This window comes from Colletotrichum gloeosporioides (genome assembly GCF_011800055.1).
Source record: "Colletotrichum gloeosporioides strain Lc1 chromosome Unknown consensus_47, whole genome shotgun sequence".
Taxonomy (NCBI): Eukaryota; Fungi; Ascomycota; class Sordariomycetes; order Glomerellales; family Glomerellaceae; genus Colletotrichum; species Colletotrichum gloeosporioides.
The window spans coordinates 55,362-81,430 of NW_025544692.1; the positions used below are offsets into that span (position 1 = coordinate 55,362).

General features: G+C 54.3%; 10 protein-coding genes across 10 annotated transcripts; 6 read left to right on the plus strand and 4 right to left on the minus strand.

Moving 5' to 3' along the window:
• Positions 1–328: 328 nt before the first annotated feature.
• On the plus strand, positions 329–1,466 carry GCG54_00005728 (uncharacterized protein; the record flags this gene model as incomplete). Its single annotated transcript, XM_045405744.1, has 3 exons — positions 329–916; positions 947–998; positions 1,048–1,466. The coding sequence occupies 3 exons, from the start codon at positions 329–331 to the stop codon at positions 1,464–1,466; spliced, it is 1,059 nt and encodes a 352-aa protein (XP_045264142.1).
• Positions 1,467–1,737: 271 nt separating this feature from the next.
• Positions 1,738–2,909, minus strand: GCG54_00005729 (Glutaminyl-peptide cyclotransferase; the record flags this gene model as incomplete). Its single annotated transcript, XM_045405745.1, has 2 exons — positions 1,738–2,215; positions 2,266–2,909. The coding sequence occupies 2 exons, from the start codon at positions 2,907–2,909 to the stop codon at positions 1,738–1,740; spliced, it is 1,122 nt and encodes a 373-aa protein (XP_045264143.1).
• Positions 2,910–3,831: 922 nt separating this feature from the next.
• On the minus strand, positions 3,832–5,601 carry GCG54_00005730 (Efflux pump patC; the record flags this gene model as incomplete). The annotated part of the gene is made up of 2 exons (XM_045405746.1): positions 3,832–4,906; positions 4,955–5,601. The coding sequence occupies 2 exons, from the start codon at positions 5,599–5,601 to the stop codon at positions 3,832–3,834; spliced, it is 1,722 nt and encodes a 573-aa protein (XP_045264144.1).
• Positions 5,602–7,268: 1,667 nt separating this feature from the next.
• On the minus strand, positions 7,269–9,316 carry GCG54_00005731 (uncharacterized protein; the record flags this gene model as incomplete). The annotated part of the gene is made up of 6 exons (XM_045405747.1): positions 7,269–7,616; positions 7,671–7,893; positions 7,941–8,047; positions 8,100–8,567; positions 8,619–9,201; positions 9,255–9,316. The coding sequence occupies 6 exons, from the start codon at positions 9,314–9,316 to the stop codon at positions 7,269–7,271; spliced, it is 1,791 nt and encodes a 596-aa protein (XP_045264145.1).
• An 884-nt stretch (positions 9,317–10,200) lies between these two features.
• On the plus strand, positions 10,201–11,708 carry GCG54_00005732 (uncharacterized protein; the record flags this gene model as incomplete). The annotated part of the gene is made up of 2 exons (XM_045405748.1): positions 10,201–11,164; positions 11,230–11,708. 2 exons carry the CDS (start codon positions 10,201–10,203, stop codon positions 11,706–11,708), a joined length of 1,443 nt encoding a protein of 480 aa, XP_045264146.1.
• Positions 11,709–12,263: 555 nt separating this feature from the next.
• On the plus strand, positions 12,264–13,478 carry GCG54_00005733 (uncharacterized protein; the record flags this gene model as incomplete). Its single annotated transcript, XM_045405749.1, has 1 exon — positions 12,264–13,478. One exon carries the CDS (start codon positions 12,264–12,266, stop codon positions 13,476–13,478), a length of 1,215 nt encoding a protein of 404 aa, XP_045264147.1.
• A 703-nt stretch (positions 13,479–14,181) lies between these two features.
• Positions 14,182–15,988, plus strand: GCG54_00005734 (putative transporter YgaY; the record flags this gene model as incomplete). Its single annotated transcript, XM_045405750.1, has 4 exons — positions 14,182–14,544; positions 14,594–14,806; positions 14,853–15,714; positions 15,774–15,988. 4 exons carry the CDS (start codon positions 14,182–14,184, stop codon positions 15,986–15,988), a joined length of 1,653 nt encoding a protein of 550 aa, XP_045264148.1.
• A 968-nt stretch (positions 15,989–16,956) lies between these two features.
• On the plus strand, positions 16,957–19,095 carry GCG54_00005735 (uncharacterized protein; the record flags this gene model as incomplete). Its single annotated transcript, XM_045405751.1, has 4 exons — positions 16,957–17,232; positions 17,293–17,357; positions 17,408–18,413; positions 18,463–19,095. The coding sequence occupies 4 exons, from the start codon at positions 16,957–16,959 to the stop codon at positions 19,093–19,095; spliced, it is 1,980 nt and encodes a 659-aa protein (XP_045264149.1).
• Positions 19,096–20,261: 1,166 nt separating this feature from the next.
• GCG54_00005736 (uncharacterized protein) lies at positions 20,262–23,270 on the plus strand (the record flags this gene model as incomplete). Its single annotated transcript, XM_045405752.1, has 1 exon — positions 20,262–23,270. The coding sequence occupies one exon, from the start codon at positions 20,262–20,264 to the stop codon at positions 23,268–23,270; it is 3,009 nt and encodes a 1,002-aa protein (XP_045264150.1).
• A 368-nt stretch (positions 23,271–23,638) lies between these two features.
• Positions 23,639–25,165, minus strand: GCG54_00005737 (Allergen Asp f 7; the record flags this gene model as incomplete). Its single annotated transcript, XM_045405753.1, has 3 exons — positions 23,639–24,150; positions 24,206–24,594; positions 25,068–25,165. 3 exons carry the CDS (start codon positions 25,163–25,165, stop codon positions 23,639–23,641), a joined length of 999 nt encoding a protein of 332 aa, XP_045264151.1.
• Positions 25,166–26,069: the final 904 nt, after the last annotated feature.

Sequence of the window (26,069 nt, forward strand, 5' to 3'; positions counted from 1 at the left end):
TATTATGGAAAGGAAGGAACAAACCGGCTGTCCAAGCCACTGCCTGCAACATGTCCTCCAGACCTTCCACCCCACCCCCATCCCCACCACTACAACTCTCGCTTTCGATTCTCGCCTTCGCATACATCTTGACTCTTACCTACCCGAGTTTCTTCTCCGTCTTTCTCTACCAACAACTTAAGCTGACATCGGCCTCTGTTGTGGCGTTCATCACCACATCCATTCTCGTCCTCACTGACGCTTCATTTGACCTACTGCATCCGCCTCTCGCGTTCGCTCACCTCCCGCAAACAAATTCTAGGTCCTGCAACAACCCACGTACATCAAGATGCCTGCTACCGAGGAGCCATGGCATTGGCTGAAGGCCGCCATGGAAGCGCCTGGTGCCTTTGTCATGGACCCTCGAGGTGATCTCCGCTTGAATGTCACCCCCGAGAGCGACATTGGGGATGAGGATCACAGCGGCCATGCTGCTTCAGACGCCACGAGCGAGGCAAGCGATGCCATCGAGCACATCCAGCAGTTCCTTGTCTGCTCCAAGGCGATGGCGCGGACATCGGCTGTGTTCTGCAAGATGCTTTTCGGACCCTTCTCCGAGGGCCAGCGCGACGACGACAAGGCCATCGATCTTGAGGATGCCATCGAGCCGATGTTCTTTGCCCTCTGTATCGTACACAGCCGCTACGATATGATTCGAACCGCACTCACCGTCAAGGAGGGTTTTCAGCTTCTCGTGGTCACCAAAAAATACGACATGACTTCGATCGTGCGTCCTTGGATTCACCATTGGGTGCCGTTGTTGAAATACATCGACGAAGATTTCGGCGACTTGGAGATGGTGGCATGGATCGCTTGGGAAGTCGGTGCTGAGAATATTTTCGAGCTGACCATCAAATTGCTCGCACTCCATCGTTGGGTCAATGAGGACGGAGAGCTTATGGACTAGAATGACAAGCTCATAAAGTTGAATTTCCATGTCGATGCAGCTGGCATCATAGGTACGAATCAACCAAAGCACTCCGATAATCTTGCTGATCAGAGTGACAGACGCTGCTACTGGGCTCAGACAAGATCTTATCTCTCGCATGCTTTCACCTTTGCAGCAGTACGCGCGGGAAATCACGGAAGGAACAACAGCATGTACTCACGACATTCAGTCCGACGCCTGCGATCCCGCCGCCATGATGAGCTCCATCGTTTCCGACTTGGAGTGGGCAGAAGTCGACCCAAGTCAGTTATACTCCACGGAGAACCTCGTCTACAAAGGATGTGCTGAAAACCTGCGCTGCGATATTGACCAAATGCGTTGTCCAACCTGCAAGTCGAATAAATGCAACCCAATCCGAGAAGCGACCAGAGTGGCGTGGAACTGCGAAGTCTCTGAAATGGACTCGCCAATGACGCAGAGCCAGCGGCAGCATCTCGCGAAGCAGGCCAGGATCACAGGTTGGAACCGCTTGGACTGAGGAGCTGCATTGCATAAGGGGATGGGAGCACACCTGATCCGGGTGGATGAAGATGAAGAGCACGAAAGGATGAGACATCGGATAGCTGCCATGGTGAATCTCAAGTGGGACTACAAAGCTTCGTTAGCTGAAACCGAGAGGGACAGAACACAGATAGGGGGCAACCTGCTGAAGACGCAACGAACATATGGCAGACAATCAACAGCATAACTTCAATCCGTCACAGCCCCAATGATTACTCAAAACAATCCATGAAATTCCTATGCTATACTTATGCAGCGTCTCCCGGCATTACTTCGCTCATGTCAAGCCACTCCATGGTAAACGCCGTCACAATTCTCGTCCAGTCCCTTACTGTTGGCATGTCTAGGTGCTCACCATCGTCCTCCGGCCTGTGCCACACGTTGGGGAATGGCGACGGGATCATGTGAAGAATATTGACGCCCTTCGCCATGAAAGGAACGTGATCATCACCAATCCCGCTCCGTCCAAATCGCGCCGGGTCCTTCTCAGCATCATTCAGGAATGGAATCGCGGGCTTGGTCTCCAGGATGCCGAGGTCGCGCATGCGCTTCTCGAGCTTGGCCATGCTCTTGTACGCCCAGTGAGTCGTCTGGAAGTACGACGGGACCTGCGGGTTGGCCGAGCCCAGGAGGTCGAGTAAAACGAAAATGCTGATCTGCTCGAGGGGGTTCTTGTAGTGAGACATGGCTGGGTTGTATGTTTTCTCCCACTCATCTGCCAATGACCTGCTTCATGTCAGCTCAGAGCTTCTCATTGAGGAAACTCCCAAACTCACCTCGCACCGTACAAAGAGTCGGTATCCGTCCACGCTTTGAACGCCTCCTCGCCGTCCAACAACAGAATCTGCAGTCCCATGTCCTGGGGCACCGTCCCGCCATTCTCACCAAGCGCTACCATCTCATCGTACATCTGTGTCAGATACGGGTCAACCGCCTTCGCAATGTGCATCAGCATCGCACACGGCGCCGCGCTGTCCGTCGCGCCAATGAAGCCCTCGGGCTCGATCTTGCTGTCATAGTGAGCCACAAGGGTGAACCAGTTGGCCTGTCCGAGCTTGTTCCACGGCGGCTCGCGGCGGAAGATGAGATTCTGAAAGGGAATCTGCTTGTCTCCCGTGGCGGGGGTCGTGCCAGTCGAGTTCTGCCACTCAATTGACCACTTGGGCAACTCCTTTCTCCAGAAGTTGACAAAGTGCTCCTGGGTCTTGACCTGGCCGGGCGTGCCTGGGACACGGGGAATGAGGATGGGGGCGAGCAGCGGGCCGTTGTGGATGTCAAAGTCGGCCTCGTTGATCGTGATGTTGCGCAGCGCGGTGTCCGACAGGTTCATGTAGGCGCGGACGGAGGCGGCGAACAGGAGGTGCAGCAAGGCTGACAGCCAGAGATGGCCGCCTCCTCTCACCAAAGGGAGGCCGGCCATGGCGGGCTGTGATGGGGACAGCAGACGCGATGGGATCCTCCTCGGGTTCTCATGAACTCATGCTGCGCCCTTCGATGAACAGGAAAGTAAGCCGATGTGTGCGCACGCGTGCGGGCTGGTGGTTCGGTTGATTGATGAGTCGGCGACGGAAGTCCGACGATTTGGATGAGAGTCGTGGCGATGGGTTTTGAGATTCCGAAGAGGTGTCAACTTTTGGACGTTCCCCCGACCGAGGAAGGGATGGCCCAAAGAAGTTAGAGCGAAACTCTCCTGCAACGCACCTCCAAAGGACCCCTGGCTGGTGTTTTAAAACAGTGGATCTGAGCTGATTAGTAAGGTGTTTTGCAGGCAGGGGCCTGTTCCTCGGCCGTTCGGCGCACCTCCACCTGCCTCCAGTCGCCTCCACATCGGCCCGTCGCGCACGTGCCTTCGCGAGCGCGTTTCCTGTCCAGCTGTCGCGATCAGGTCCGAAGCATTTGGCAGCTGTCAGCGATGTGGTTTCCATTTGTTTTCATGTCATCATGCCAAGAACAGGTAGACCCAAGATGGCAACAGCAATGGCGCAGCATCGTATCTTGAGCGCGAACTAGCAATAGCGCCTCCTTCGAGCCTGCCACACAGGAACGCGAACATCCCGAATCCCTCGCTAGCCTCTGCAATGCAAGTCGGCACGTGTGGAAGTTTATCTGGGTCCAAGGGGCTAAGGCCAAACGCCAGCCCACCTCCTCGACTCCTGTCAAAGGGAGCACGATCTTCAAATGGACGCAGGGAGTCACGACAAACAAGCTAATTCAGTATCGTAGGTATCATATGCCATCAACTCTACATCAAACCCTTCAAAAACATTCCTCCGTTCTTTCTCATCGTGATCAACATTAAACCCGAATTCCCCCAAACGTGGCCATGGACGTCTCCATTTACTTCAAGCACCGCCGCCCGCCGGCTTCATGAACAAGCGTTCCCTCTTGCAGAGCAAGCTGCTCACAAGAACCACCGCGCCAGCGACGATCACCAAGATGTACGGCAAGTTCAGAGCTTCGACGATAGCATCCAGAATCTCAGCCTGCATGTCCGGAGGCAATGTCTGCACAAAGTCTCCTCCGACACCAGCAATGGCAAGCTGGATTTGCTCCTCTGGGACGGTATCCGGAAGAATCTCCGTCAGCCGCTTCTCGGCCCTATTCAAGAACACAGCATTGCCGACCGCCAGGGCAATGTTGATACCGCTCGTCTGGGCCAGTGCCATCATCGACGACGCCACGGCCGCCATGTCCTCTGGCACACTTGCTTGCGCGATGGAGAAGCCCGCCTGAGTAAACGTTCCGACACCGGCTCCGAGCATGGCCGAGGCTCCGTATACCCAGGCCGTGCTTGTACTCGGCTCGACGACGTACATCAGCGACGACGCAGCGACGACAATCGCTCCGCCGACCGTGAACCAGGGGAAGTACAGCCCACCAGATGGATGCGACAGCACGCCGCCCTGGAGAAGCGTAACAAAAACCGCGAGAATGATGAATGGAAGCAGACGCACAGCAGCGTCGATGGCGCTATCGCCGCGCGTGAACTGGAAGAAGACGGGGATGAAGTACACCGGCACGAAGATGGCACAGCCGCCCGAGGCAGTGATGCAGAACATGAGGATGATGGTGCGGTAGTACTTTCTCGACACGATGAGCTCGACGGGGAAGAGGCGACGCTCCTTGGTTGTACCGATGCAGTATGCCTGCTGAAGGCCAAAGACGATGAAGAGCACGCCAGCGACGACGAAGAGGGCGATCTCCTGGCCAGAGTCCCAGTCGTACATGACACCACCGAAGCTGATGCTCATCGTGAAGCAGATGATAGCGCCGAGCATGAGAGGAGCGCCGACCCAGTCGATCTCCCTGAGGCGTTGCCACAAGGAAGCACCAGGCTGAGGGTCGGGGGAGGGAAGCATCCAGAGGTACACTGGTGCAGCGAGACCTCCGATGGGGAGGTTAATGTAAAAGGCCCATCTGCCCTTGTGTTAGTAGATTAAGCTTACCGTCAAGCAGGAGACTTACCGCCATGTCGCCCCGGAGTCGGCAAATGCACCACCAACAACAGGTCCCAAGACAGTTCCCAAACCCCAAGTCAACCCAATGGATGCAAGATACGCAGGCCGCTCCTGTATCGTCGTTGTGGCAGCAATGAGTGTCATCACCCCGAGATACATGCCCACACCCCCAAGACCGCATAGCGCACGCCCAACGATGAGAGCATTCATTGTCGGTGCCGCACCACACACCGCGCTGCCCACCTCGAACACGACGACACTCCCGATGTACAGCCACTTGGGCTTGAGGTGCGAGTACAGCTGGCCGAAGAGCAAGTTCGTCGACGTGGCAGCCATGATGAAGGCGACGGCCAGCCACGCAATGTCAGTGATGGCATCGAACTGCAGCACGATCTGCGGCTGCACGTCCGCTACGACGGTGTTATCGAGCGCGAAGAGGAAGGTCGAGGAGAGGATGGCGAAGACGACGATAATCCAGCGGATGCCGGTGACGGTACGGACGGGCCCAGAGGTGGTCTCTTTTGTGGCGCCACGCTCTGTATCGGTGTTGTCGCCTGAGACGGGGCCCTTCGTGGAGGCATTGTCGGCCTCTGCCTTCTCCAAGGGGCCTCCCGTGGGTAGAGTGCCTGGCTGCTTCTCGGTTTCGACGGCCATGATGTCAGTATGGGATGGAGATGGTACAGAACGAGGGTCTCAGGAGGTTACTTTGTCATTCAGCGGATCGAAGTGAACCGGGAGCCTGGGACACGGCGCGCCCATATATCACCTCCCTCGCCCACCATGAGGCCATCAGGCAAGCTGTCAGCCCAATCTCACGGCCTCGGAATGGGATCATCAGTGTCGTAAGCTGCAGGTTGTTCTTGGCTCGTCCACCCGGTCGTCCTCAGTCATTGCACCAAGTCAGCTTCTGAGGCGTGCCGAATTCGCCAGCTAGGCTCAAACAGCCTCGTCATCCACCTATCGACGAAGAAGACGTCTCTGAACGTACGGTTGGCTCTTTCAAGCAAGAAAGCCCCGAGCAACACTTTTCAGGCCATGAAAGCTGCGTGGAGATGAGGTCAAAGAATGCCCATCCCATTCGCATATCCGCTCTCAAAGACTGCCTGCCAAAGGGCCCCTGCCTACCGGGTACCTCACACCGCAAAGATACGAGAGCTGCATGAACCCATCCCACCACTCCAGCCAAATCCGAATCATATCCCTAACCCGTCGCATTCCGCCTAACCACCCACCCGGTCGGCCACCTTCTCTCAGAAACCCTTGACCCGAATTTGCGAAAAGGACCACCTTCAAAACCTAACGCTGACGTCTTGCATTCCAGAAGCGCCACAAACGGTGACTCCCAATCCGCACGCACCAACCAGACGCATCATAAACAGCCCTACGGAGACTCCCTCCCGGGACGCGATATCGTGGTCCAATCGTAGCCGCTGAGGCTGAGATAAGCTCGAGCAAACGTGGACAGCACACCGACGCCATGGCTTTGTACCGAACCTCTATCACCGGCACCCTCGGAGTTTGCCATGAGCTGCTGGAATTTGACTGCGTATTGTGATCCAATCCTCTCCATTACTATCGTCCATCGTGCCCTTTTGCGTTCCGCCAAGGCCACGTCCGAAGCGCCAGCGGCCGGCCGTCAGCAAGCGCTGCGTCAAATGAGATGCCCACCAGCCTTCGATATTGCAACATGGATGTCAATCTCTCCGAATAAGCCGCTGCGTTGGCCTAGGCCCAAACGGGACGCACGTAATATCAGACCAATCGCAGGTACGCATACAGGCCCTGTGAATGCTTGCCGCTGTAACCTGCAATTGCTTCTTTCAACCGCGAACACATGACATGCGCGTGGTGCTGACCCGGAACAGCGGTCATTGGCTCTGCGCATCTGACGGCTGTCGGGCTTGTGTGACATGATTCACCCATGATTGTGCTAACATAGGCTACTGCAAATTAGCCTGTCTTGAAGCGAATGCTTATTTGCTGGGCCGTCATGGTCAGTAAGAACATCATTCGATGATTCAATGTGCCTTGCGCTGTCCAATTGGCGAAGGAATGTTTGAAGAATGCCAAGTCCATCACTTCACGATGAATCTCAGCCACGTAGCTAGAGCAAAAATTTAAACTTTTCGTTACTATGGACTATCTTCTGCCCAAAACCTGCGTGCTGCAAGGATCCATCTCGCGATATGGCCATCTACCTATGTGGCGGTACATCCTTCGCGTAGAAAATCCTCCCTGTTCCTCAAATGCAAACAAATATCAACGTCTTGTGCGACGTCTCGTAAGCAAATTCCGTAAGTTGAAGAAAACCGGCCTCCTGTTTAAGCATCCTCCTCCGTCTTGAAGATCACCGAGACATTCTGAGCACCAACTTGCTTTCCATCGTGAAGAACGGCGAAGTCGACGCTGTTTCCAGAGCAAGTCATCTCCACACTAAACTCCAGCCGGCCAAGCATCTTGCCTGTGGGGCTTGTGTAGCGCCTCAGAGACTTGAAGTCGATCTTCTTGGACCAGGTGATGGTGCAAAGCTCTTGGACATCCTGGGTGCAGGTCTTGGGAGCAGGCCACGCAGATGTGGCATAGATAGTCTCTGAGACTTTCTTCGGAGTCGACTCTAGGAGGCGGTAATACTCCTTGCGAACCGGATCGGCAGTTGAAACGTCAGTACCCTGCACGTGAGAGTCAGTAAAATGTTTCCCTGCCAGCATGATCTAAAGCCGTACCTGCTCAAGGAACCACTCCATCTGGTTTCGCACCATCCACTTGTGCTCACTGGTGCACCAGTACTTGTCCTTGGGGTCGTGAGTAGAAAAGTCGAAAGGCATACAGTACGTGACACCGTAGCTCCTGCGAGAGATTCTTGAAGTAATTCCAACTGAAAGACCGGGGGCAAGATTGCGAGCGGTCAAGCCGCTGATGACTGCACCACGGCTGATGGCGCTCCAACTGTTTTGTGTTAGCAAAGAAAGGTATTGTGGGTTATTTTTCCTTACGGCTTGTTGCCCGATCCTTGAAGAATCTCAATTCCCTTGCCGATGATAGCCTGAAGACGCGTCCGAAGGTAAACGCATCGACCAAAGCCTCCGACCAAGATGACTTTCTGCAATTTATGTTAACAGCCAGCCTTCAGCAAGTTTGGGAGCAACCCATACCTTGGGCTTCTTATCTGTCTTTTTCAGGACAGCGGCAATCTGCTTCTGGACAAGCTCCGCAGTCTGATCGATGACAGGGTCGAAGACGGTAAGAAGGTCATCGCGGTCGAGAACCAAGTTCTTCTTGCGCTTTACTCCACGCTGAGAGGTACCCGGAGCGCGGCACTCAGCAGGCAGACCAAAAGAGAAGTCATCATTCTGTCCATAGAATCCTGTTTTGATTCCGTTCTCCCAATCATCGTTGAGAAGCTTCTTGGCCTCGTTCTTGGGTACATTGGCCCACGCTTCAGAGGTGACCTTTCTCTTGATGAGCTCAATGAATGCGTCATCAAGGAAGACACCGCCACAAAGATCACCATCTCCTTCGACTGCCTCTCGAACCACAAAGGGATCCATACTGAGGATCTCATAGCTGATGAGGTCAACGGTACCGCCGCCAGCATCGCACACAATAATGTGATCACCGACCTAAAAGCTAATGTTAGATAGGAATACCAATAATATCAGAGGATATCTCACAAAGATGTTCGGTCGCTTACTCAAGTCCCGAACGGTTGCAAGAGCAGCAGCTTCAGGCTCAGAGATGAAGGACAAAGTTGTGTCTCCAGCAGGGCGCTCCTTCAAGATGCCAGCGCTGTCAACAGCCCTCCGCATGCGCGCCTTGGCATAGTCGGGCCAAATGGCTGGAAGAGTGATGACGACTTGAAAGCGGCACATATCCACAAGATCCTGGCCAGCCGAGGTGATGATGCATTCGATTGCATGGTTCCAGAAGCGGGTGAGGTACGCGCTGATGACCTCAACCGGGTCCTTATTCTCCTCACCTACCATCTTGCGAGCAGCGGAAATCTGCGAAGAGTTCTTGACCTTCTTGGGAAGGTCCTTCTCGTCCACCAGCAACAACTTGAACCACCTCATAGGCTCTTGCTTTGCGTTGGGAGGAATGCCATAGCCCCAGGAGATGTTTCCCCGCTTGCCGGGAAAGAGAATGGCGGACGGCGCTTTCTCTTTATCGGAGTTGAGGTTCAGCTTAGATTCCCATCGACTGATTACCTCAATGTCGTTAGGCTCGCCCGAGTAAGCCCAGCTCGCACCTGAGAAACTGCGTCAAGTGTCAGCTTGAGAATTGAGAGTGAGATCTTGCTGTAAACTCACGTGGTGCCGAAGTCGATTCCGACGATAATGACATGCTCTTCTTCATCTGAGTTGTTGGCCATTTTGGCAAGTGTGCTAAGTATTGAAATTTGCAGTCAGCTAAAAGCGCGAGAAGATGGTATGCAAAGTTTGGTATATGAGATCACTTCGGGGTAAGAAGTCGAAGGGTAGGAACAGGCAGCTCAAACCAGAATTTGGAAAGCAAAGAGGGGAATGAATGGGCTTGAAGAAAGGAAGTGAGGCCGTACTGAATTTGTAGACTTACCTGAGGCTATTCTTGTTTGAAGTCTTGAGGCGATGGAGATAATTGTGAAAGACTTTGGATGTTGTTGTGAGGATGGAAGAGTTGAAGTCAAGTGAAGACAAGAAGCAGGTTTAAATAACCAAAAGTGGAGAAAGATCAGTTGAGATTGCTAAATATTGAGGCAGGAGCGGCCATGGATCTGAAATAAAGTCGATATGTGAAGACAGAAGACGTTCCTGCCTTTTCTGTGATTTATCAAGTGAGTATGGCCTGAAATCTCAGTAGGTCTACCCCATCGTGAAGCTTTTTTAGGTAGAAACGGAAAGAGCCACAGGAGCAAACTTCTAGATTTGGCTACTTACGTGGTGCCCAGCACTTTTCAAAATAAATACCTTTCTTCTGCTCCCCTTCTCAATCTCTTTTCTTTTCCTTCTGCCAACCTACTTACCATCTTTCACAAACCCAACCCAACTCACACCCAGCGCTTGGGTGATACAAAGACACCATGAATTCAAAGGTGAAGAAGGTAAGAATCAACATGGCTGTCGTTGAAATCTGAATGTAAATTATTTACTCATCATCTCATTTTAGGAAGAGCAAAGCTCGACTTCTTCTCTTGCCGAAATTCCATCTGTCACTCCCAAGGAACATGCGCGAGCAAAGAGCCTTCCAGCTCCTGCCACGGAGCATTCCACAACCGTCATGGCCGACAACCCTTCCACGCATCAGCAACTCCATTCGCAGTATTCCGCGACCGTCATGGCCGACAACCCTTCCACATATCAGCAATCCCATTCGCAGCATTCCGCGACCGTCATGGCCGACAACCCTTCCACGTATCAGCAATCCCATTCGCAACATTCCTTCGGCACGAAGAATCTCTCCGAAGTCATAAAAAAGAAGAACAAGACGATGAACAGACAGTGGAGAAAAATCAAGAAGCTCGAGAAGGAGCTTGAGAAGTGCAGCAAGCCGCGCCCAGTGCAGCAAGACGCGAATGTCATTCTTCTTCGAGCGGAGGTTGAAAAGCTTAACAGAGAGTTGCTCCTGAAGGAGGAAAAGTACACAAGCAGGCAGGAGTACGTCGTCTCGTATCTTGAGAAATCGATAAGCAATTATCGTGAACAACTCCACAAGGCCGAAGAAAAGGACCTCCAACAAACGCAGACAGTTCAGCATCTTCAGGATCAGATCTCTCAGCTGGAAGAAGGCTATCAAGGAGCGATTCAACAGCTTCAAGTAGACATTTCAACTCTCCAGAACAACAACAAGAAGCTCACGTCTCAGCTCATGGAAAAGAAGGCATCCATCGCAAAGGCAAAGTCACTTGCAAAGGCAGGCAAGGTCTCGGACGATGCGATCTTGAGTCTTTGGAAGAAGATGAAATATAGCATCCATAACCTAGCCTCCACGATCCTTACGGAATGTCCTTCATGGGAAGAGATCGAAGCCAACATCAAAGCCCCAGGTTGCTTGCTCAGCATCTTGAGTAAACGCATTTATGGCTTTCTCCAAGACGAGGACACGAGATCCAGCGTTGTCGAGCTGCTCATCTGGGACATGCTCCTGCGAGAAGTCTTCAAGCCATTCTCGCAGACGCTCTCAGGCGTATGCTGGGGCGGTTTAGAGGGTGAATGCTTTTCTGTCATGGTGGAGGGCATGGCAGGTAAGATGACCATAACTAAAATATCGCCCATACTATCAACTTGTGGCTAACACTATCCAATCCAGGTACTGCCTTGAAGAAGGATGCAGAAGCTAAATCATTCTTCCATTGGAAAGCTGAAGGCGGCAGAATGATTGGAGATCTGATCGGAGTCGACAAAGAGAAGCTTAAGCAGGTTGCCGACGATCATGCTGCGATCTTCTACCTGTTTGTGTCTCGAAACGGAGTTCGCAACCACAACGGTATGGACAGGCTCTTCAAGAACCTTTGCAAGATCATCGAAGATGCACTGGTTCTTCATGGCATCTTCATGGCATCGAAGGCACATTTCATGCTAGACCGGCCCCATGCTCCGAGTCGTGGCCGCCTCACCCGTTATGACGCTGACTGGATGGAAGCTGAGTCCTGGGTGAAGGAACCTTTGGACCACAGGAGCTCCCTGAAGTTCCCCATTTCTCCGGGTCTCGTCAAGTACGGCACAGCCGATGGAGAACACTACGACCAGCAACTTCGATTGGTCAAGGCTCGTGTTGCTTGCCACTGAGAAATACTGATTTGCGATTTTCTTTTCTTTCTTCAACATCCATTTGGAAGGATGTTCATTTGCTGCAAGGTTGCATATCATCCCATCACGATTGGGAATAATTGTTCAGGGAAGTGCAATGAGACAGCAACATAGCACTTGGCATCAGATAGCATCATAGACAATTGCAACCCACATATTCTTACATGCTGTGCTGCATTTCGAAATTTTCCGGGGAAAAGTTCGTGATGATGCGTTAAACTTATTACGAGGTGAATGGATGCAAACCTTGCATGCTCATATCGGGACCTTTTGGACTCTGGGGCAAACGCATAAGAAAAGGGAAGTAGACATGCTTTCAGGCTGTCAATGTCTCAAACTTGAGAGGCTGTCAAGGTCGCCGCTGTTTTCTTCACCATCTTGGTCTCGCCCGTCTCCGAAATAATTGCCACCACAACTATATGACCAACGCCTCGCACTCGAAAAATACCAACAGAGAAGATCTTCCAAAATCGCCCCCAAGCCCACCCGTCTCGCATGATTCTCCCTTCCCGCCTGCCACAAACACTGCCCATCATGAACACAACCACCATCAACCCCTCCTCCCCCTCCGCGGAGCTTCTCAAGCAATACCTCTCCCTAACCACCCACCTCTCGCCCTCCTCCGCGACCCTCACACATGAATACCAAACCGATGACACCCCCAACACCGCCGACGCCGCAGAAATAGGCGAAGGCTGCTGCGCCACAATCTACGCCCTCTCCTCCTCCTCCATAGCCAAAGTCGCGAATCCCAACAAGCAAAACGAGCTCTGGAACGATTTCGGCGCGCACCTCTCCGTCTACGAGGCCATCTCCGCCATACCCACTGCCACGCTCGTGCCGAAGCCGGCGTACTACCTCCACGCACAAGACGTAACCACCTGGCGCGCGGCGCAGGCCAAGAAGATACCCAGCGGTGAGCCGAACGACGTCCTCTGCGGTGAGCGCATCCCGCCCCTGCCGCGGATTATTCGCAGATCCCTTGTCGACGTATTCTGCCCGAAAGAACAAACGGCGCAGGTGCTCGAGAACAAGGATAATGACGCTTGTCTGGTGAGATTGTACCTCGGACTCCGGAGGCGGAGCAGTGTCCAAACGCAGGACAAGTTTTCCCTGCGGAACTTCGAGCTTACGCTCGACAAGATGGAGCTGCTCGGCCTCGACGCGATGCAGTTCGTCGCGCCTATAGCGGAGGCCTTGGCGGTGGTGCACTGGAAGGCGGGGAGCGATGGGCGCGATGTCGAATTCGTGCTTGGCGGGCCACCGGAGCGGAGGATATCTGCCGAGGGGTTTGGAGTGCTTGACAGCAATCTTCACACGCAGAGGGTCACGACGTGGAGGAAGGCGGGGGCGGTGGACGAGGTAGCGGGCTTGCAGCAGAGGTGCGTCTACGTCTGGTTGTTGGATTTTAACCAGTGTTCTAGGATCAAGGCGGATACGCAAGGGGTTCAGATGGCGGCGGACGCGTATTGGGATAATGATCCGTATTATCCACGGCCCACGAAGAACGACGACAATCACAGCACCGAGGGAAAGATTTGGAGGGAATTCAAAAGGGTGTATTTGGCAAAGGGTAGGGAGATACTTGGAGACGAAGCTACGCAGCCGGAGGACTTCATTTACTCTCTTGAAGCCAAAGGACAAGAGAGGCAGCAGGACTTGGTCATGGCTGGGCCCCCCAAGGCAACAAGCATTGGGCCAGGGAATGACTCCAAGAAAAAGAAAGGCAGGGAATATGTCGGTTTCTGATCGGGATCAATCGCCGCACGACAATACAGAAAGATGACGAGGGAAAGGACGATGCCTACCGGCAAGAACACCAGAACCCGGCATCACGAGCAGACGGTGACAAACACCGACGGCGGTGGTCAAACCAAGCACCGTCCGACCCCGGATTCCCACTACCGACCCCCCACGCCGAGTCGGTGCCGGCCGACGATGTCCCACTGCGATGATAGGACCAGACCCCGGTCTCGCGCCATCGAAACGGCGCTTATCTCCGCTCGCGGCGAGCCCTGCCTCCCCATCTCACTTACCCCAGCGGTTGTTCGCCTGTAGATCCATCGCGAATGGTCCCCTCACCAAGCGCGTCATAGAATAGCCTGGTAATTGCCGAAAAATATCGTGGAAAATTTCTCTTCCCTCGTGCCAAAGACTTCACCCGAGACATGTGTTCGCGACGAAACTGAGAGTTTCTTCTGGTTTGCAATCTTGGACTTGACCGTTGCCCGCCCAGACTCTCGAGATCGCGCAGTGCAATGACTTCGTCACCTGCTCTAATCAATTAGCCTCCCCAACGGACTTCCGCGCGAGCGCTAACGAGCGGGAATTTTCTCAAAGATAACGGCTCTTGAATACGCTTCCATTTGCCAATTGTTTGCTCGCAAAAGCGTGTTTGAGACGGCTTTGAAGGATTCGTTTTGCCGCTGTTCTACGGCGCGCAAGAGGCAAGATGTCGGAGAAGCGAAAGTCTGCTGATGGCAGAGGTGGTGACACGGACAGGGACATGGTTGTGGCGTCCGCCACTGCGGCAGCACCCGCCAAGGAAGCTTTCAGCCCGCAGGATTCAGCCCTGAACTCTCCCCGGGATGGCTTCGCAGATGAGAAGACGGAGAGGATACCGGACGGCGACGCTGGGACGACTTCGCCGTCGTCAAGTTCGGATTGTGGTTCTCAGAGGATTGGAGATGGGAAGGGACGGGACGGGGTCTGGAACCTCGTGGTGAGGGTGTTGACTTGGACACCGAAGAAGCTTCGATACGACCCGAACAACCCTCCGCAGTTTTCGCTGGCGCATAACTTTTTGTATGCTGTGGTGAGTGTCCCGAAGTGCGCCGAGAACGACGAAATACTGATGGATGCAGGCGGCGACCTTTACCGTTGCGGTTTTGTATTACAACCAACCCGTGTTGAATAAGATTGCCGAAACATTCAACATCAGCTTTGAAAGGGCGTCGTCAGTTGCGACGCTGATGCAGGCTGGGTATGCCGCGGGCTTGCTCTTTATTTGCCCGCTGGGCGACATGGTGCGGCGACGGCCATTCATCTTGATCCTCATCTGGGTCACGGCGATGCTGGTAAGTCTTCCGTCGCAAATATTGAAACCAACCTGACAGTATCCAGTGGCTCGGCCTCTGCGTGACCAACTCCTTCGCTGTCTTCTCCGCGCTATCGTTCCTCGTGGGAGTCACCACGGTCACGCCGCAGCTCATGCTCCCTCTTGTCGCCGACATGGCGCCGGCGAACCGCAAAGCGAGCTCTCTCTCCATCGTCACGTCAGGTCTGATGCTCGGCATGCTGATCGCGCGTCTGCTCTCAGGAATCGTGGCCAACTTCACTTCGTGGCGCAATATCTACTGGTTCGCCTTCGGAACGCAGTACCTCCTCTTGGTTCTGCTCTTCTTCTTCATGCCGGACTACCCATCGACGAACCCCGACGGGCTGAACTACTTCAAGGCGCTGTGGACGATCGTGACCATGTTCTTTAGCTCGCCAATCCTGGTGCACGCCTGTCTGATCGGGTTCTGCATCAGTTCCATCTTCACGTCCTTCTGGACGACACTAACGTTCCTGCTGGCCTCGCCGCCGTACGAGTACCCCTCATTGACGATCGGTTTGTTTTCGCTCATTGGTATTGCGGCGATTTGCGGCGGGCCGGTATACGGACGGCTCATCATGGACCGGTATGTGCCGTTCATGTCTTCAGTGCTAGGACAAACGGTCATCTTGATCGGGTGCCTCGTCGGCGCGTTCACAAGTACAATCACCGTGGCGGGGCCAGTGATCCAGGCGATCTGCATCGATATCGGCATCCAGACGGCGCAGACGGCGAACAGGACGGCCATCTACACCATCAACCCCAAGGCGAGGAACAGGGTCAACACAGCGTACATGGTGTCGGTATTCTGCGGGCAGTTGACAGGCACAGCGGTAGGGAACAGGCTGTATGCGCAAGGCGGATGGAGATACAGCGGTGGCGCAACCAGTAAGTCTATGTCTCGCGCAGTTGTCTTGCGTGGCGAACTCGGTTCTGACGTGGCACAGTTGGGTTCATCGGGCTGTCTCTGCTAGTGACCCTGTCGAAGGGTCCCCGGGAAAAGGGCTGGATCGGATGGAGCGGCGGGATGAAGCTGCGCAAAGACGAGGCCCCGGCACCGAAACCGGTCTCGCCCGAGGACGGACAAGGGGCGGAGAAAGTTGTTGGGGAGGAGAAGGGAGCGGCGGTGACCGGGGCGGGCGGGGAGGAAAGCCGGCGATGACGAGCAGAAGGACGGTGAACGGTTTTCGGGGACCGGTGGAATGGCGTGTGTATGCAGGTCGGAAGTGTTGTTGACGGGGCTAATGCAACCCCAGATGAAGAACGGCCGCCGCAACGCCATGACTCGAAAGTGGCCGTGTTGATGAATCTTTGATGACAGCAGTTGTTTGTCCATTGGTGTAGTGTTTTGGGTCCAGTCCTTGTCTTCCCATTCTTCTTTCCTCTTTTTTGAGGTCCCTCCTTCCATCCCCTTCCACCTCAATCGCACCTGCCTCTTCGCATCTTTGGCAGGTCCCGTGGCAACGGCAGGGTGCGGCACAGCGGCATGACCCCGGAAAGAGACCCGCCCAAACGCCTGCCAAGACCCATAGTGAGGCCTTCCAGGGTGTCCAGAGTGGCGGAGTCTGCCTGGCAGTGCCTGGAAATGTCACTGGGCGAACTGTCCAGACCCCCCAAGGCACCCAAACAGGCGGCACACTCCAAGCAACAGCCTTGAAGCCTCAAAGCACGTCGCTGAAAGTCTCAGCGAAACACGGCAAAAACACCCCCGCAAACAACGAAAACTGGAACAGCGCAGCACCTGGCAACCGAACCTGCAAATGAGGCCCACCAGAATCACGTTTCCGGGGTCTCTGTGGCCACTGGATACCGACCGAATGGCGGATGCGACCCGACCCAACCACCCGCCACAAAGCCAAGATCGGCAGCCCAAACGAGCGATTCTGCTGCACTGCGAAAATGGTCGATAAAAAAAACTGGTCTTGGCCCAGATCCCAAAGGACCGGGATGACACTGTGCCCTGCCTCTTGCCCGCCCGTCTCACTCTCACCGACACAATTTCATTCACCTTCATCTCACTGCATCGACATTGCCATTGAATCGACGCCCGTGTCACCCTGAAACCGACGGCAAGAAAGCCATGTTGAGCTGCGTTCCGTACGGCGCCAGCAACTCTCTCCAACGGCCCTGATGGCTCGATACCAGGGCCTCGACTCGTCCGACCTGTTCCGCTTCGATACCCTCCAATTGCGCGATGAGATTCTGCTGATTGATGGAAGAACCGCCTCCAAGGTGGAATACGATGAGTATGTTGTCTTCAAGAAGGACAGCAGCGTGCTCTCGGGGCTGACCCCGGACGATGAGGGCGGGAACGATGTCACTTTCAAGCTCAACCACGATGAAGAAAGACCAGGCTACCAGATGCTGGACCTCGCTTTTCGCCGCGGCTGGGTGGTGGATCACAATGTTTGTCATCCAGTCTCTTTTCACTCCTCTCCATGAGATTCAATTGCTAATGTTAATAAGGGCGACTTTACTGAAGAGCCAGCTCGCGATCCTTCCCTGGTGCTAGACGGGCGTGTCAAAAGAGTGTGAGTGACGATAAACCCCCACGCATGAAGACCACAGCTGACCCTCGCAGCATCTGCTTCCGTCACAATAAGTCCCTCGACCGCCGAGAAGACGGTCTCACCATGACCCCTCAAGACATAGACGCTCTCAAACTGCACCCAGCAACCCTCCAGTACTCCCGTCGCGTCACCAACGAGTCCCGCTTCTGGTCCCTCGACCAGAACAAACTCAGTCTCATCCTCTCTTTCTCCAGCAACCCCAGGACACCCTACGACTTCATGTCCATGACCTACGACATCCGCAGCCGCACAACAACGTTGCTCGTCCGCCAGAGCTACCACCCTAGGATGCACAACCTCCAGAACCTCGACGAGTACGACCAACGCCTCGAGGCCTGCCGCGCCCATTGGTCCCACCCCTTCATCACCCCCGTTGTCCTCCTCCAGGTCCAGTTCATGCGCACCGAGGAGGCCGTCATGGAGAACATCAATCACGTCAGATCTCTCGAGTGGGAAGTAAGCAGTATCGCTGGCTTCGAAGCCTTTGAGATGGAGCGCGAGCGGCGGTCTAAACTTATCCGTCGCCTCACCTTCTCCGCCAATAACGACAAGCAGCCGCCCATCGCCGGGCCGATGAGCATGGCCAACCTGATGAAGAGCGCCCACGACGTGTTAAAGGAGTCCATCAAGCTGCTAGACACGGTTCGCTGGATGGAGAGGGTGGTGAAGCTGATGCTGCTCACCGGCAACGAACTTGCGCAGCGCATGTCCACAGGAGAGCAAATCAATATGCGCCTGCATGACCTCAGCGCAAGGAATTTTGACGACGATGAACGCGACCGACAAGACCAGCAGGCGCAAAACGACGAGCCCGCGACCGGCCCGCCATCGCGGTCGTCTGCGAGCACCCGGAGAAGATCAATACCGCCCGACCCTCTAGCCGACCCTTCGGCCGACCCCCTAGGAAACCACTGGCACGAGATCAGGCAATACCTCGAGGGCCTTCAAAGAATGTGCATGGGCCTGGAGACAGACCGCCGTATGTCTGAAGCCCGTTGCCGAGCCCAGATTGATATCGTAAGTCGCACCGTTCCATCTCACCGACCTCCTCTAACAACACCCCCAGATCTACTCCAAAATGGCCCAAGAAGACAACGTCCTCAACGCCCGCATGGCCGTCGCCTCCTCCCGCGACTCCTCCTCCATGAAAGCCCTCGCCGTCATCACCGCAATCTTCCTCCCGGGCGAGTTCCTCGGCACCCTCTTCGGCATGTCCATGTTCGACTGGCAGGCCTCGGGCGAGGACGCCGACTCCTCCACCAACTCGTCCACCGAGGGCTCCTCCACCAACCCGAAAGACCCGATCCCTGTCCTCAGCCACCTCTTCTGGGTCTACTGGGCCACCGTCATCCCGCTCACGGCCATCATCCTCTTCGCCTGGCGCGCGTGGTGGGTCAGCCAGGACCGCTACTTCCGCCGGCACCTGTCGCGCGAGCTGAGCGAGGAGCGCTACTGGACTGCCGACGGCAAGCCGCGCGAGCTGGAGCACTCCTTCTGGTGGGACTTCTTCTACCTGTCCGTGAGGAGGGACGAGAGGCCTGCACCGACGGCGGATCCGTACGGTAGTCTGGACCTGTCGCCGAGTCTGAGCCAGGATAAGGATGAGCTGCGGTCGCCAAGGGAGACGACGGCGAGGAGGGGCCAGATATCGTTTATGAGGACGCAGAGTTTGCGACAGAGAAACCACGTTGCTGTATGATGGGCTATGTGTTTGCGTATATAATGTTCTGGTGGGGGGAGGCATATTGAGCGTTTGTTTGGAGTTGAGGCTGCATTTTGATAGATGTGATACGATATTTACGCTTGTATGCACGATGTAGAGTTTCTACGAATCTGAAGATATGCCATAATCATGTTCACAAATATTGCGCGGATCATCCTTTCGGGTGACGAGGCATTGGGCGTTGCGTGGGGGTCGTTGATGATCGATTACTGACCCCCACCTCTGTGGGGTACATAGGACACAAATTTGGGCACATTTTTCATCAAGCACGGTAGCTCAGGGGTAGAGCGCTGGGCTCATAACCCAGAGGTCCCTGGATCGAAACCAGGTCGTGCTATGTTTTTTGCAGTTTTTGCCAGTTTGCTGCACTTGTTGCTCGAGACCTTTCAACTTAGATCGTCTATGTTTTTTTGTTGCTATTTGCCCATTCCTTCCAGACATCTACTTTTCATTGCTCAGACTTTTGATAGTAATATTCTCTATAGCATGAATATTTGTTACACGGCAGGAAGAGAGGTCGAACATAAAGAGTCCGCCTATTTTTCTTGTGCTATACCGGCCACTTTTCCTGTGCCCATATTCCGCCTGACCGTTGTTACTTCTTTCATCGCCGCTTCTCGTCGTCGTCGTCGTCGCTGTCGTCGCTGTCGTCGCTGTCGTCGCTGTCGTCGCTGTCGTCGCTATGATCATCTCCGACAGGAGTAGGTAAGTACACAGGAAAGTTAGACGGTCTCAATATGAAATTCGCTTTGCCAGCACACAATCGACCTGACATCAGAAGCAAGAATCAGTAATCACATGAGTTCGACTCAATTATGACTTATTTTTCGTCGTATTCTTCCTAGCACAATGGTTCTGCACCCAACTCAAAGGTAGACTTTCCCATTGTCTACGTCTCAGACCGAGGGCCGAGTCTTGTTCAGACCTCAAGACCGTGTACTTGTTTGGGACCTTTGTCTTTGACTTCGGCTTTGAAGACCTTTCATTGGCATCGTTCACTCTTTCTGGGGGAACAATGGACTTGTATAAGATCACAAGAAAGCGCACAAGACCAAGGCTCAGAACAGAAGAACCAGAATACCAATACATTCCATCACACTTTCTAGATATTAAAGTGCACTTGAACGCCAAACGAAATCAAAATGTCAGACTACAGCCCCGATCAACACGATACCAGCACATCCACCCTCGCACTTTCAGACCACACATCTTCCTCCATATACTCAGACTCAGACATAGACACAGCCAACATGCCTGGCCCCGCGAATAACCCGAACCAAGGCTCACGCTTCACAAACCCTTCAGCTTTCCCCCTTGAGATCCCCGGGATGAGCCCCTTGACCTCGCCCGTTCTCGCCGAAATCTCTCCTATCAACGCCGAAGACGAGATTTATGAGCACGATCTCAATGGGATGGACAAGGATGCCCGGGATATGATCATGGTAGACGCAGGTCGTAAATATGCCATTCCCGAATCATCAGACCCTACGGAGCCTCCCGTACTAGCTACGGTATGGGACACCATCAGCAGAGACCAACAGCCCGGGCCTGACCGCGAGGTCCTGTTCAGCGCCGAGCTGGAGTTCTGGGTCCAGGTGTCAGGCGAAGAAGGCAAGGCACTCACCTGCCCACCCAGGAATTTTGTCAAACGCGCTGATATCCCCCCCGATGAATGTTTGGAAAGGTTCCACCTCCAGCATCGTATTTGCAGGTACATTCGAGACGAAGCGAACTTCTTCTCCGTATCAGAGTCCGCAGACCAAAAAACGACGGCACTCTGGGAAGAATACAAACAAGAGGTCCGCAATGGTTCACATGCCTACAACGCGAGCGGCCACTGGGACGTCATGGTGGAACCTAAGAAACAGCTGCCCGAAGAGAATGACAAAGAGTGGGAAAGATACAACAAAGACTGGATGCTCGTGCGCGTCTCGTCTCCTCTCATGCGGTTCTCCGAGGAAAACATCAAGTTTTTTGATGCCATCACGATCGCACTGAAGGATATGCCTGGCCTCACCATCGGGCTGGATCATAAGCCTCGTCTGCGCGTAAGCCTCAAACCGCTGACTGGCTTCACCCTGCCAGACCTCAAGAAGCTCCTCACTTTTCTGTGGTCTGTCTCCCCTCTAATCGACACCCTCCACGCAAAGTCCTGTGGTCCTGGCTCACTCATCGCCCCAGGCCTCGAGTTTTCAGAAGTCTTCAACTGCCTCCCTCATACTTGCCTGTCCGACGCCGAGTGGCGCGCTCCCAGGGAACAGACAATCTTCACTCATGGACCTCCCATCAAGACAACCACCAAGATGCTCCAGACCCCTGACGTGATGCGCAACTCTTCCTTCTCCAAGTACGCCCTCCTCGAAATCGCAACCGCGGAAGACATCCAAAGCCTTATCAGCATGACCGATATCCCCATACAGCACGAAGACGGCCAGGTCTACAATCACCCTGGCGCGTACGACTTTTCCGGCCTCCTCGAATCCAAACGCGGAGACCAGAGAGTCCAGTTCGCCCAGCACGCCGGCACGATGCACTTCGACGCAATCTCTAACTGGATCAAGGTATGTCACGGCCTCGTTTCCTTCGCTATCAACGCCCCTCGCGACCGCATCGAACACATCCTCTCTCTGAACTCGCCCGTCCAAGGCACACTCAACACGTATGATGTACTTGAACTACTCACAGATATCGACCTGTCCGCGCAAGCCGAATACTACCGCAACTTCAACCCGCGCCGCTTCCCCCCAGACCTTGCCGCCCGCCAACCCTGTCCCACCATCGACCTCGAAGAGCACTCCTGGCTCTCCCCTTACACCTTCGGCGTCGAGCTCGAGTTCCTCCTGCCCTACGCCCTCGAAGTCCCCGACCGCCACGACAGCCGCTGGACCTACGTCCTCCCATCCGACACCGAACCAGCCTTCATCTCCTCCACAATCTACGAGCACACCGCCGAACACCTCGCCTCCCTCCTCAACAGCAAAGGCCACTTCAGCGCAACCTACAACACCGTAAAACAGTGCAGGCTTGACCCGCCCCACGCCCACTACGCCGCCCACCTCGCCACCGTCTCCGCCGTCCGCGGCCACACCGTCGACATCATCCCCGGCGCCTCCCACATGTATCAGCTCTGGCACGTCTCCCAGGACTCCAGCCTGACGAAGCACCTAGGCCCCATCCTGGGCTACTCCGGCGGCGTCTCCGGCTTCGAGATCTCCTCGCCCATCTTCCGCGACCGCGCGTCCGACTGCCGCCAGATCCTCGAGGTGCTCGCCATCCTCCGCGCCGAGACGCGGCCGATGCTGGACGGTACCTGCGGCACGCACGTCCACGTCGGCTCCGTCCGTCCCTTCACCCTCACCGCGCTCAAGAAACTCGCCTGCCTCGCCTGGGTTGTTGATCCTATCCTCAGCACGCTGGTCCACCCCGTCCGCGGCGCGGTGCACCACGCCGCGCCTCTACGTACGGGGTCAAACCTGGCTGAGAACACGAGCATGCGCAGCTACGAGGACTTGGTGATCGGTGGGGACGATAAGATGTTGGTGGTTGAGATTGATTCCCATCTCCCCATGCGCGGCCTCCCCCGCCGTCTGCAGGACGAGTTTACGTGTATTTGGGGCGCGAATGACCATAATAGGCTAACCGGTCTGCTCGCTGCAGCGAACGGTACGATGCCCCCGCGCGGTAGCATCTCATTTGACAAGATCAACTGCATGAGTGGCAGTGCTTTCCCGTATGGCCCATGGGAGCCGGTTCTCGTAGGCACCGTCGAGTTTAGAGCGCTCGAGGGGACTCTTGACCCGGTGCTGGTCGCTCACTGGGCCCGGTTAGCTGTCGCTATTGTACAAACGGCGGTGGAGGCAGAGCCTGCTGAGTTCTTCAAGATCATGACCAGACTGCTGAAGGAGCGCAGAAACAGCAGAGAGCGACTGAAGTGCTTTCTCGAGGTTGTTGGCATGGGTCATACGTACTCCTACTGGAAGGAGGTGGCTGAGAAGAACAAGCCCCTGGCGGCACTGGTCGAGCAGTGGAATCCGAAGAATCGCTGGGTTGGTGATGAGCCGAATTTGGCGTGGATCGAGCGGAACGTGGTTGCTCTTTCCAAACTCCCCAGAGATGCAGCTGAAGAGCTGGAGAAGGCTTTCAAACGTTGATTGCAGGAACAAAGGAGGGTAAGTTACACATGTAAATACTGAGCTACAACATTATGCAGTAGCACCACCCCACAATCTTATAACTGCAAGGTCTTTTAGACAAAGGCTCCCCAAGCAGCAATGTTTTAGATAAGGTTGGTATCACAGCGCGGACAAGGAGGCAGCAAGTGCGATGAAATGTGCAATTGGAAGAAGGTATCTAGACTGTGTAGTCGCAAAATGTTCCACCTCGGGGCAGTACCAATCACCATTTCAGGTTTCCCACCCCAGATAGCAAATGATGAATGACCAGATCCGATGCAGGCTGTCTCCCAAACTCTGAACCATGTGTGAATTGAGAAACGAATCCAGATTTCAGCTGAAGCAGCTTAGAAGCTCCACTTGACATCTCCAATCTTGCCAGCGCCAAGGTCGGCAAAGGCCCTGAACACGGCAGGGCTGACGTCAATGTGGTCGACACCACAACCCATACACTTGTCGACGATGGTAGCAGTCTTAGTGATACCGCCGCGGGAGATGGTGATGGTCTTGCCACAGTTGGGGTTGTTGTTGGGGTTGCCTCCAGCATCACCCATGGTGATGTGGGAGATTGCGACGACCATGTCGTTGTCTCCGTTGGTTCTACCACAGGAGCCCAGCGAAGGGTTGAACCAGGTCATGACACCGGAACCGCCACCTCGGCGGTCAAGGGAGTTGTTCTCAGCACTGCAAACACACAGGTCAGAACAAGCCAGTAAAGAAGACAAAGCAAAGAACACGTACGGCTGAATGTCAGCGTGAACGCGGCAGACAGTGTAAAGAAACCACTGTGATTCCGAGTTGCCGTTGATAGTAGAGGTGGCGCATCCGATGCGAGTAGCCTTACCCGAGAGAAGCTGCTCTGTGGAGGAAAGGAATTAGCAAAGTGAGGAGCCACTGGTGTTGAAGGAACATACCAGCAAGACCAAGCTGCTTGATAACATCAGCAGCCTGCTGCTGGCCGTCGGCGTTGAGCCAGTTCTTGGAGGACTCAGTGATGGGACGAGTCATCTGAACAGAGTTGCGGTCCTCAGTGCGGAACATGCTGAGAAGCTCACCAGCGCCGTTGCGGTCAGAGGCAGGCGCGTGCTCAAGCTTGTTGTCAGCGGCAAGGTTGCCGGACCAGACGTGGGCATCCTGCTTGAGGGCATCATCCCAGGCAAGAGGGGCTTGGCCGACCTTCTGGCGGGCTTGGTTGATCAGAGCGAGGCCCTGGAGCTCATCGGTGCTCAGAGGGGCAGCCTGTACCATGCCGAGTGTGGCAAGTCCAATGGCGCTAGCAGTGATGATAGACTTGGGGAACATCCTGGTGATATTATTGAGTGGGTTTGGGGAAAGAGTGGATTGTTCAAAGAAAGATGGAAGCTTGAAGTGAAAGTGATGATTGAAAGATCGAAGGATTTGTAGAAGACTCTGGTGGTGATTACGACGGAGAAGTTGTGAGGTTGTTGGGAGAGAGAAGAAGATTATATAGCCTGGGGAGGGAGGGTTGAGATGGTGGTATAGATAGACGCAGGAAGGAGTTCGGATCATTCTTCCTGCCATGAGCAGCAAACACTACTTGAATTGAGGCCCTTTGAGCTGGAGCGGACTTATAGACAGGAAGAACAGGAGCAGGAACATCCCCAGAGAATCCACATCTCCACCCCCAAGAAGCTTAGTGTCAAGACTTCAGTCACAGCTTCTGCAGAGATCTCACGCTAACTTCACTTATTGGGGACGTGCCTTCCCTCTCACTGGTTGCTCCTGCTTCAAAGGAAGTTGCCATGTCTGAAGAACTGCTGTTTGTCTGCCAGGGAGAGGAAGCTACCCCGCTCCTGAGGACTGAGCTTCCTAGAGCTGAACCGATTCGAAGGAGGTCGAATCCATACCTCCATGGGATCATGTGTCTTTCTGAAGGAAGTCGGTTGCTTTCAGCCTTTTTGGAGAATGAGGGGGGATGGGGGGTGGGGGCTGCTTGCTGCTTCTGAGCAGCCTGAACAAACACACTTTTACATGAACGTGATAAGCTGTGACAAAGGAACTTAAGGTAGTACAGGTAGCTCAGTCTGTGAAGCAGATATGTTTTGAGGTTTCATTTAGAGACCGCCTATTTTTCTTATGCTGGAGCGACTACTTTTCCTGTGGCTTTACTCTAATCACTTTACCGTCGTCGTCGTCGTCGTCGTCGTCGTCGTCGTCGTCGTCGTCGTCGTTGTTGTTGTTGTTGTTGTTGTTGGCTTTTATTGTCGTCCTCGCTTCTATCCTTATCGTCACTTCTATTATCGTCGCTACTTCTATCGTCGTCGTTATAATCGTCCTTATCGTCACTATCGCTTTATAGGAGTAATTAAATACACAGGAAATATACATGTAGCCGCGCAAGCACAGGAAAATTAGGCGGTCTCTTCATTTGGTCCCACAGCCCATAACACTAGAGCATTTGTTTAGGTGTAGATACTCTCCTCATCCAGTGCAAGACATTCTCGGGGTACTCTAACCGCCACACCACAAGCATATGACTGGCTCTTTCCAGCCCTTGAAGAAAACTTTCCAGCTGACGCTAAAAGCAGTTCACTGAAGGTCCAAAGTCGATTGTTAAGCTTTTGGCACTGTTTGATGTGCTTGCCCCTTACATCCACGGCAGTTCTCGCCCCCTGACGACACCACAGTGCTGCGCGATTAAACACACGGTCAAGATCCTGCCGACTTGTTCCTTAGGATGAGAATTGAAAGTCTCCATGTGGGAGGGGGAGAATTCAAGGAGGCATTGACAACAGCAACTCGCATTTTGAGTGTGTA